Below are 12,213 nucleotides of genomic sequence, written 5' to 3'. Positions count from 1 at the left end.
TAATTCATAGTTAAAACTTTTACTTGAAAAAGCATTTATAATTTCTAAGGGTGCTATTTTGTTACAATTGTAACTTCACCTATGCTTTGGCTGAGGTGGGTGTGGCAGTGTCACTCTACATTAAAAAAAGAACACATGGACAATACATAAAGTTAAAGTTGTACAAGATATAATATAAAATAATATTTATTATGTATCAATCAATTAAAAGCTTTTGAAATTATATTATAGAGGTAAAACATTTTGCATAAACATTTGACATATCATTACTGGAGCGAAGATGCTTGAAAGTGAGAGTATCATGACGATTATTAACTATGAGTAAATTATAAATAATAGATCTTTGATCTTAAAAATTAAAATTACTTGGATACGCGTCAGCTGCCATGGGTACGAGTTGGTATAGGTACGGGACGGGGTTGACCTGTATTTAGTAACAATGTATAGTTACAATAATCATTTTTGAAAATAAACAAACCAAACTTTGCATAGAACGACCCTACTGTCTAAATATTTTTTTTGCACAATGTACATCTGAATAATGGTGGACATCATTTCACACTCTTAACAACTTTGTTCTATCTTCTTTTATTGTATTTGAATCACTTCGATTTCCACAATGAATCATGTATTTCTTCAATAACTGTAAAAAATATTATTAAATCACATTATTAGTTGATAATAGGGTTAGTGTAACTACTGTACGTGCAAATAATTATCTGATGACATTGCCCAGATCCAAGTAATTTAAATAAATATGCACTGAAATTTCTCACCATGGAAATGCCCTTCTTATATTTTCATACAGCATTAATACCGTAGTATCAAATTCTAGGAGGTACGAGGGTGGGAAAAATTCATGACGATATCTTTTATTTCTGAAAGTACAGCTACAACCATCTGGAAATATAATGTTTTAAATTTAATACAGAACTGTAGGCCTATATGTATTTGGTTTGGAAACATACGTACAAATATAAATTTAATCACACTAACCAATAACATTTTTGGTTATCCGCAACGAAGTTGCAGGATAACCTCTTGTGATTGTACGAAATCATCAACATCAACTTTTTATTTGTCTTCTTTCTTTCTGTATGATTTTTGTGGATCGCTTTTCTCTAAAACTTGCAAACATAACATTTTGTAACTTTCTCAACATATCGTCATGCACATGAAGATGTGCAGCGAAGCTTTTCATGATGTTTACAATTGCGCAACGTGACTTACGCGCGATTTAACGATTTTGTCGTATTTAACATAGCTCGACAACCAAATAACATTTCAACTTGAAACTTTGCAAAAGTTTAATTTATATTATGCGCTAACTTTCTGTTGAAAAAAAATTGCGTGTTTTACACAAAGTTACGCGCGCACGCGCATTTAAAATTTCAAAATGCGCAAAATTAATTTATAATCAACTTTCTACGCGATTCATGTCGTTTTAAGCATGTCAAAAATTCCAACGCGTGCGCACATTTTTACGTGTGCGGTGCGCACGTAGCATTGAAAACGTATTTTTTTCGCGTGATTTATATTTTTCCAGCCTTTTCTAGTAATTTTACCAAATTTTAAACAATTTCGACTTAAAGATACGTCATACGAGCACGTCGAATTGGACAATTTGCGCGCGTTTTTTAAGAAAAGGTTAAAAAATTTGTTTAAAATATGCCTTTTTTTAAACAGTCGTAATTTCTAAACTAGACGGTCAACTTTTTGTGGATGGCATATTCTGGAAGTAGATGAGTTATAGATATCGGATCAGGTATTAATATGGCTAACCGGACATTGTGACGTCATCGTATGGCCACGCGAATATAAAATTTAGGATTTTTGTACCTTTCGTCATAGCTCATCACATTGAATAGAGCGCTTCTCCACTTATCCGTTTTCCATTTTCACCCAGATTTTGATATTGTCTAGGTCAATCAAGTATCTTTCGCAGGAGTTAAAAATATTTTAATTTTTTTGACGTCATCATGCCTAAAAATTTAAATCACGTGTGGCATTAATTTCATCTTTACAGTAAATTTTAATCTGTTATAGCTCATAAGAATAAAATGTGATAATCACGATTAAAACTTTTTCTGGAAGCTATTGGATTGTAGATACGAAATTATGTAAAAATGTTGCCAATCGGATGTTGTGACGTCATCATATGGCCAGTTATATAAAAAAGGTCGTATTTTCATCTTTTGCGTCATAATTCATTACATTTAAAAGAGCGCGCATCAATATTTCACGTATTCAAATTTCTTCTACACGCTAATACGTTGTTGCTGAGATAATTTCCTTTCGGAATTGCTACCTTCGCGTTTCATTTTAAAACCGTCAACATGTTAAAAATTGCAATAAATAGCGGGTCCCGTAATTTCACCTATTCTACACTGTATGTGATATGGATACAGATTATACTGTGTATACTATATATGAATTTAAATAATAAAATTCAGCAATAACAACATATCATATTCTTCAGTTCAGGTCATAATGCCAACGTGAACACTTCCTTTTGTCCTCAACCTATCCCCTTAATGTTAATGTTGCACCACTTGCGCGGCGGATAACCAAACTCGTCAAAGTGACGAGTTACATGTCTAGTTTATTTTTAAAAATTGTTATCTAGAATATGAAATCCTGAAGTCTATCATAGGTTTTATAGATCGACCACAGAAGAGCGAGAAAAATGCCGTGAAGTAAAGTGGGCAGAGGGTCCCATTTCAAGAAAATTAATAATAAAATAAATGTTTTACATAGCATTAAACTTTACTTGGATACGCGTCAGCTGCCATGGGTACGAGTTGGTATAGGTACGGGACGGGGTTGACCTGTATTTAGTAACAATGTATAGTTACAATTATTATAATTGTAATTTGTAGCAAAAATGTAGTTGAACATCATGATGGTTGATACTGGGCCTAGCCATGCCATAGGTGGATCGCCATTGGTTAGCCTAGCTAGTGGGTGGGGGAGGTGTTAGTGGGGATCTCACCCGTACCATAACAAACTCGTACCCATGCCAAATTGTATTGGTCAGTTCGTACCCGAATCGAACATTATACTAGCCTAGGCATTTTTTAGCATTTAATAAAACTTGGGTATGAATCATTATAATAAGGGTGTATAATAAGGCCTGGCCTCGTAGAGCAATCAGCTAGAGCATCCTGAGGCGGATGCATGGGTAAATAATCACGGCTAGCCTAGCCTACTACTAGATAAGGTCAAGCTAGGCCACCACTGCACAAAAAGGCTAGGCCTAGCTAGCCTACATAAAACGAAATAATTATATTTATTTATACTTATCTTGGTACAAAACTGCACGGTCTCCTTAGGCAGGCTAGATCGATCGGGTCGGTTCAAGCATGGAGGTTTATTTTTTTAAAGGGTCCTCCAGTGATAATTATTGATAGGGGGGCTTGGTATTTAGGAGGACTCGTCTAAGACGATATCGGGCCCATTTTAGAGACGATCAGGTCAACCCGTACCAAATTTGGTGAAATTGTACAGACATTTCGGTAACTAATACCAATGACTGGGCATAACATTCTTGGTGGAAAAACATCGAAATATTTACTGAAATATCCCGATAGTTTACTTAAACAGAAATAAAATCTAAATCCTAGAATTGCATACACTGCCTCCTAGTAGTATAACCTAGGTCTATAATTATAATGCGAGCGAGTTCCATTGTTTGGTTGGGCCTACGACTCAACTCTGGTTGCCGGCGGACAATTTCACATTAGATGAATTAAGTTTTACTGTAGTACAGTACTGGGACATGCAACAGTGACACATGCGTGATATGGATGGGCCTGTTATGGTCGCTTGACATGGAACACCGCAGCAGTTTCTTGTTGTTAGACATGAACCGTACGAGAATCGGGTGCATTGACATCCTCATACCAAATTCACATACGACAGATATTTTATCCGCTGCAAAAGGCCCGCTAGACAACCCTATACGGATAGCCTAAAAATGGGGATAGTATAGTTGAGTGAGGTACCACTCACAAATAATTCCAAATGAACAAGTTGAATTCATACAATACCAAATGGGTAACAACAGACTAATTGTCCGCTGCACCGCAAGTAACAGACACCCTAAAGTTTGACTCTCCCTTCCCCAAACTAGACTATCTTATATGTGTAGATATCACCAGCAACCAATAGTATATCATTTACCACATTGTAAGGAATACCAAATTACCTATCACAGACCACTTATACACTTCTGACAGACCTCGCTAATGTTTGACCAGAGACTTAATTAAACTTTTTTTATTTGATTTTTTGCGGGAATATTGGTATTTATATTCTGGTACCTACAAAGGACAGCCAGGTGAGCTAAGACGTACCTTATATTCAAATGGGGGTGATAAAACAAGGCAGTATATGTACAGTAGGTAATTGTAGCTCATTTTTATACATTTCTAAATCATTATATCTGCAATAGGTAGATAATATAACATTGGTTGCTGGTAATATCTACAATATCAATTTATCTTTAGCAGGATTTGGCAGGACCAAAGGGAGTTCATAGGTGGTCTGTAGACTGTAATAAGGCATTTTGTATCCTTACAATGTGCCAGATCATATGATATTGTGTGCCGGTGGACATGGTATCTACAATATCTAAGATAGCTAGTTGGGGGGAAGGGGACTGGATGGGGGAGGGGTGTCTCAGGTCAAACTTTAGCGGGTTATGTCAGGACCAAGTGTATAAGTGGTCTGTGATAGGTCATTTTGTATTCCTTACAATGTCGTAAATGATATGATATTGGTTGCTGGTGGTATCTACAAATATCAGATAGCCTGCAGTAGTTGGGAGAAAAGGGAGGGTCTCTATAGTCAAACGTGTCTGGTCCTTGCGGTGCAGCGGACAATTAGTCGTTACCGATTTGGTATTTGTATGAACTCAACGTGTTCATTTATGCTATTCCTATGTTTAGGCCTTCCGTATAGGAGGGTCTGCCGGGCCTATTGCAGTGGATAAAATGTCTGTCGTTTGTGAATTTGGATGTGGATGTCAATGGCATCTCATGGTGGTGAAATTAGGTGGTATTTCACTCATATGATATCCCCATCTTAAGCCCTTCGTATAGGCGGGAGGGGGGGGGGGGGAATTGGCGGACCTATTGCAGCGGATAAATTGTCTGTCGTTTGTGAATTTGGTATGACGATGTCAATGGGTATCTCATGGTGGTGAAATTAGGTAGTATTTTTCTAGTTTATCTGGTACCATTTTTAAGCACCGGGTTTTTACGCAGCGTGGGGCACTTGACAGACTCGCATTTTCTTTGACTTCAGGTAACCCCACAACACACTCACATAGTTAGATATTGGTAACTAGGTCATCTAACTAAATGTCTGGGCTGCCGAGCTGCCTGTCTACTAGTGAACAGTGGTGGCGCCAGCGGGGGGGGGGGGGGGGGCTACGGGGGCTCTAGCCCCCTCGTCGGGGAGCCTAGCCCCCCCGTCGGGGAACACGGGTACTTTTTGTCGGGGAATATAATATACAGTAAAAAACGTTCGCGTTCACTTCATACAGCTTCAGCGCCTAGAAAACCACGACGTTCCATTGACCGTGAGAGTACGTCAGAGGGCTATTATGCACTTTTATGCATTCATTATTGCCAGCGATCTAACTTACTACTAAACATTAGCTAGGTACGCACTTGTTTGGCGGTATCCCTTTGTACGAATCGTTCAACGTTGGGTCGAGACGCGTGATATCAAGTTCCATCCAGGGACCAAAATGTGTAATGTAGTTATTTTCCAGGCGAAGTTTACCGACGGTTACCGAAGGGAACACGGGTACTTTTTGTCGGGGAATATAATATACAGTAAAAAGCGTTCGCGTTCACTTCGTAGCTAGCTTCAGCGCCTAGAAAACCGCGACGTTTCATTGACCGTGAGAGTACGTCAGAGTGATATTATGCACTTTATATGCATTCATTATTGCCAGCGATCTAACTTACTACTAAACAATAGTTAGGTACGCACTTGTCTGGCGGTATCCCTTTGTACGAATCGTTCAACGTTGGGTCGAGACGCGTGATATCATGTTCCATCAGGGGACCAAAATGTGTACTGTATAGTTATTTTCCAGGCGAAGTTTACCGACGGTCATATTTCGAAGTACAAGAAGTGCATTTTCCGGGACCTAACATCTCTCAAACATTTCTTAGCTCAGTCACAACCATGATAGGGACTTATATATTTTGTTTCATGTTTTGAAGTATAATAAGTCCAATTTCCGGGACCTCCAACTCTATTTTTCTAAATTTTCTTTGAACTTTTATTTTTTAAATTGAAAAATATGGATTGAAACAGTCACCGCGCATCGTTTTTTTGCACGCAGTATTTTATTTATGCATTATAAAAAATGGAAAAAATGGCTACCCTAAATCTGATTAAAATGACCTCAAATGACGCTAGAACGCGTTGCTTCCGGGGGCTTCGCCCCCCTGGACCCCCACCGGGGGCCCTTGGCGGCCCCCTGGCCCCCAGCCTAGTGATGCTCGCTTCGCTCGCATAGCCCCCTCGTCGGGGAATGTAGCCCCCGCGTCCGGAAGATCCTGGCGCCACCCCTGCTAGTGAAAGCTACAGAATCTGACCAATCACAGTTTGATGATGATCCGCCGCATTTGTGAGTTGACAGAGCAACAGAGCAAATGTTCATTGCTTTACTATAAATAGTTCAGCGAAAATCCCAACACAAACATAGAATGAAGAAGAGAACGTTCTAGAATTCTAGATTGGGGATTTCCATGTTCGTTTGGAAATTCCCTGATGTCGACATAAGAGTATTATTTGTGCAATATGCTCTTAGTCTACTCACAACCTTCAACGAAGAGCGTAGGCCCTATTACGTTTAAATACGTACGGAGCACAGAGAGAAATTACAATTCAAATACATGTAAGTACAAGAACGTTACATATTATGATGCGATACCACGTACGTGTTATTGTCTTCATGTCATGTTAGTTGTTATTCATATGTTTATTATGTAATGAAATAATTAAAAACATTTTATATTGTTTTGTATAATTAATTTAAGAGGGCTATTTAAGAAAAATAACCGATAGGCCTACATAGAGCAAGTCCATTTTAAATACACAATATCGGAGGGAAATGAACTCTGTGATTGTACTACAATTTTGCTGTTATGAAAACGATGAGAGCTGAAAAACATTAGATTATTAATATTATAATTTATGATATTTTGATGACCATAATAAGACTAATGATAATGTGTGAAATGCCAAAGACGCCACTAATTAAATGTATACTGTGCAGGCATATCCCCAATGACATTCACTCATGTTATGATAAATGTCATGATTTATGATAAATGTTATGATTTATTATATATAAATTAATTGTGCCCCACTTTTTTCATCCAACTGTTTCAAAATCGAATACTGCATTTACCGCTAAAATTGTGAACTATAAACATTTTATTTACAGAGTTTTTAGATACAATAAGAATAATAAGAATAATAAATTTTTTATCATACTGTACTACTCAGCCATTAATTCCATTAACGTGCTTTGGCGATTTCCAAAACAGTTTTGACATGGTAGAATTACTAGGCTTTTGACGTTTATTATTACACAAGAATGGGAATTCCCAACTTATGTAATAATGTACGTCACGTCGGTGTCAAATTTGCTTCAGCGAGTTTATTGCCGTGACGTGTGATTACGTCATTCAATTGGAAATTCCAAGTTCTCTCGCAGACAAGCAAGCCTTAAAAATCTATAATCTGTATATATACAATCAATCATAATGAGCTCATTATAAGATAAAGGATTGTCATGTCATGTCTGATGAATGCGTTGTTTTGAATAAATATTGCTTAATAGGCCTATAATCATTTTGATTTATGGTTTGGAATATATAGGCTTAGTGCAAAATGTATTTCAATTACTGTCGACAAGTGTTTTAGCCAGAAATGTCAGGGAGGGTGGGGAAGAATAAAATCCAAACTATGCATATGTGGGTGGGGTAAACACCTTTAGGCATATCGTATGTTTTTCTAAATACATTTTCAAATAACTGTATACATTTAAAAATTTGAAATGATAAATTGTCTTGTCTATATAGGGCCTTTCTAAATTGTTATCTCATCATGGACCATTTGTAAGAACATTTACAAAATGGATTTTAGAATAGAATTTACATTGTGATATTATCACAATTTAAATGCTATTCATGCTGAATATGTTTATATTACATAGGCTATGTAAATACGTGAACGTGATTGGTTGCAAATACCATTCCCTCGGGATTTCAAATAGTATATTTCACCTCTAAGCAGGCAATATCTGTATAATAATTATTACTAAATAAAAAAATTAATAAATTCGTATTTCAAGTTTAGGCCTACATGCTTGTGTAGGAATCTATATTCTGTAATGTTTCACCAAAAACAAATATTGCTATACTTTCAGAAAGTTAAAATTGTACCATGGCGAATAAACAACATGTTCGTAAACGGGATACCGATGGAGAAGAAGAAAATCAAATTGGACAGCTCGAAAGCAGCCGAGATCCACTTCTTAACGCTTTGAGAAAATACTTCCACGAACATGTGAGCATTCCTGTTGTTGAACAAAAGCGCGCTAAGACTGTCGTTGAGAAGATCAAACTGATCCTGGAAGATAATTTCAAGACATCTAACTTCGTGTTTGGAACAATTTACCACCAAGGAAGCTCTTATGAGGGTTTGAAGGTGATACGAGAGGATGAATTTGACCTTCTGGTCCCTATAAAGATGGGCACTGATCTGTGGAAAGCAGAAGAAAATGCCGAGGGATGCAATACTCACTCGTCAGGCTATTATTTCATAAAGAAAGTTAGAAATGGTGCCACACATCTGAACGACTGCGTTGTTAATGGCTATATCAACCCGATATCCACATTTCGACAGATGCAATCCTTGGTTCAGGGAGTAGTGAACCAGATAAACCAAGAATTGTTTGGGATTACTGCTAGACAAAGTGTTAATGGACCAGCCTTAACAATAAATGTTACATATGACAGCAGAAAACAACTATCGATTGATATTGTGCCGTGCATCGAACTCGATGGCACCAGGTACGTAGCAAAGAGACACCCAAAAGCAGAAAGTCCAAACTCTCGACAGGCACCTGGACAGAACATCTACGATCAGCTGTGGCGTAGGAGTTACACACAGAAGGAACAGATAATCATAAGTGATATGGATTGGCAGAATGAATGCCGCAGAGCTTGTCTGAAGATCTTGAAGACGATTCGAGTAAAGAGAGGTGCTTCTCAACTTGGAATGTTGTCGTCATACCATCTAAAGACATGCATGCTGTATCTTAACGATGATACAAGCGTTACACAATGGCACCAAGATTATCTTCATGATCGCTTTAAGGACCTGCTGCGGACGCTCATCAAATACATGGAGAAATACGATCTTCCAAACTTCCACAATCCATCAGAGAATCTTTTTGAGCAGTTTACTCAAGAATCACTCAGAAACGTGTTGAGATGGTTGAGAGAAATCGTCCAATCAGATCAAAAGATCATAGAAATTCTCTTACAAGGACGGTGAGTAATGATCAATCATTATTTATGACAATGATGAAAATGATTCGATTATGACGACGACGATGATGATGATGATGCTGATGACGACGAAGACGACGACGATGATGATGATGACGATGACGATGATGATGATAATGATGAATATGATGATGACGATGATAATGATAACGATGATTATAATGGCGACAACAATTAAGAGGCCAACGAGGTCATTGATAATATTAGGTTCGAATATTGCAAATAGTTAACTTAACCTTTGGCCTTTCGAAGAATTGTTTAGTGGTTGACCACCACCCGAGAAATAAATTGCTGTAAGCCTATATCGACGTATGATGACATCAATAAATTGGATTTGAAATAAAATGTGAATGTTTTTTAAAGTATGAGAACGGAAAAAGCTTATGCGGATGCCTACTATTTCATGAATTAGATACAAATTACCAATGCACTACCATTTTTCTATTTAAATACTAGTAAGTTACGTTTAAATTTACTTTACTTGCTCAACAGAGACTGCCAGGACATCACAATCGACAACTTTCAAGTATTCGTCAAGACCACCAACGGAAATACACTTACATTTTCGGGCATGAAGAGATCTACCCTCGTGCGTGAATTGAAAAAGAAAATCGAGATAAAAACTGGAATTTCTCCAAGTCAACAGTTGTTGGTATTTGGCGGCAAAAATCTCGAAGACCAACGAAATTTACAATCGTATGGCATCGCCAATGAGAGTACCATTCAAATGACGGGCCGTCTGCGTGGAGGCTAGACACAAAACGACCTCTGGTGTATATAGGAAACGAAAATCAAATGTGAATTGTTTTGGTTTGAAACTTGAATACCGATAATGTATATAATAGTGTTCTAATGTAAATGTTATACACTTTTAATAAGGATAAGATACTCAACGTAAATTGTAGTGGTACCTTTAAAATCAGTGAAAATGCAATGCGGTGCTGCTGTATATAGAACATTCTGTATAATTAAAAAATGTAATATATTATACAAAATAATTATTAATATTTAATTAACTATATTTTCGTTTGTCTCTTATGTAAATAAATCATACAGTTAAGTTTAAAAAACTATTAGGCCTAGGCCTATTGTTTAAAAAATAATTAATACAAAATGAAAAAATAATTATACATATGATATATTTCAATTTGAACTATAATTTTAAAAATAACAGTATCTCTGCTTTACTTTGATATCATTTCGATGATAGGGCAGATAGTCCTTGCAGTATTTAACTATAATGAATATTTAAGAGTGTTTAAATCCACTTTCGCTCTAATACAACGGATTGGTCGTGTTTATATTTTCTTTGTGATTTGTGTTTGTATTACATTTATTTTATATACGAAAAATGTATCATTTTAACATCTATTTTATCACATTACTCTATATTCTTTTTCACTAATATTTCAGATTACATTTTCCGATGCTCGGTGTAACTATTTGTTTTTAATTTTGTGCATTGCGCCCTCTTTTGATTATTGCTACATAGTAGTATGGTTACTTAATACTTTCGCAGATGATTAGTACTCCTTATATAAGTGTACACAATATCCTGTAAGATTGTTACACTTAAATTATTATTTCAACGAAAGTTGATCAACCGAGGATGAACTCACATCCTGGTGACTACAAGGCGCGTGTACAATCAATGAGTGCATCATAATACAGGTACACAAGCATTGCATTTTTTTTCTTCAAAAGGGCATAACAAATTAAATACAGTAGAATCCCTCCTTCGGTACACCACTATTTAAGGGAAATTTTTCGAGAAGCGAACGACGGTTATTCAACCGAACACATTTTGTTGAGTTCCGAAGTTGGCTTTGGAACTGAATTTGAATCAATGAAAAAAAAAAACTAATAAATCTGAGCTAATTTAGACAGTAAAATTAATAAGTTACTGTAAATAATAAAGGTATGGCATGTCACAGTACCAGATATCAAATTAATTATTTGATTAAACATTGAAAAGAAACCATGACAATGCGCGTAAAGATACGTCCACACAGAATTTCGATTTCACGGGAAAACGGAGACGGTGTCATTTTGTTAAATAACCTAGTAAAAAACTATATTAAACTGAATCCGCGTTCGATTCTCGTTAAGGATGCTATTAATTTCTTGTTTCAAACTCTCTCATCTTTAGCGTTTTAACATGCATATTAACGTGGTGTTGTTAAAAGTAGGTCTATTCGCATTTCATATTTTAAAGTTGTGTTTTAAAAAATCCGTTTTTAACTGCAAGAAAAATGTTATGTTACTTATATTGATTATTGATTGGTTGATTGATTGATTGATTGATTAATTGATTGATTGATTGATTGATTAATTGGTTGATTGGTTGGTTGATTGATTGATTGGTTGGTTGATTGATTGAAAAGACTATTAAAAACAAAGACTATTGTGTTGCTAATGCTCATGAATAATAAATGCAAATGAACCAGAATATATGAATATTATGACAATGTATGTAAGCTTTACATTTTATTTTACCTGTTACTATGTTATGGTTGAGTGATTTCTCGTTGGTATTAACGATGAGTATGTAGAAACAATAAAAGCTTACTTCACATCACACTGTATTATTATTATTGGGAGATTGAGT

At 36.2% G+C, this 12,213-nt stretch overlaps 1 protein-coding gene and 1 long non-coding RNA gene across 2 annotated transcripts; one reads left to right on the top strand and one right to left on the bottom strand.

The window, feature by feature from the left end:
- Positions 1 to 569: 569 nt before the first annotated feature.
- LOC140063518 (uncharacterized) lies at positions 570 to 1,318 on the bottom strand. Its single transcript, XR_011847626.1, has 2 exons — positions 777 to 1,318; positions 570 to 643 (listed from the first exon to the last, which is right to left on the bottom strand). It is a non-coding gene; the product is annotated as an uncharacterized lncRNA (long non-coding RNA).
- Positions 1,319 to 6,679: 5,361 nt separating this feature from the next.
- LOC140063516 (cyclic GMP-AMP synthase-like receptor 3) lies at positions 6,680 to 12,174 on the top strand. The gene is made up of 3 exons (XM_072109870.1): positions 6,680 to 6,919; positions 8,459 to 9,587; positions 10,098 to 12,174. The coding sequence occupies exons 2-3, from the start codon at positions 8,476 to 8,478 to the stop codon at positions 10,357 to 10,359; spliced, it is 1,374 nt and encodes a 457-aa protein (XP_071965971.1). The 5' UTR covers positions 6,680 to 6,919; positions 8,459 to 8,475; the 3' UTR covers positions 10,360 to 12,174.
- The last annotated feature ends 39 nt before the right edge of the window (positions 12,175 to 12,213 follow it).

The sequence above is a fragment of the Antedon mediterranea genome, chromosome 1, assembly GCF_964355755.1.
Source record: "Antedon mediterranea chromosome 1, ecAntMedi1.1, whole genome shotgun sequence".
In the NCBI taxonomy this organism is placed as follows: Eukaryota; Metazoa; Echinodermata; class Crinoidea; order Comatulida; family Antedonidae; genus Antedon; species Antedon mediterranea.
This window is presented reverse-complemented; position numbering and strand designations above follow the sequence as displayed.

Coding starts and splice junctions, on each gene's coding strand:
- LOC140063516 (XM_072109870.1), top strand. CDS start 8,476: ATGGCGAATAAACAACATGTTCGTAAACGGGATACCGATGGAGAAGAA. Junction 9,588..10,097: donor GAAATTCTCTTACAAGGACG/GTGAGTAATGAT, acceptor CTTGCTCAACAG/AGACTGCCAGGACATCACAA.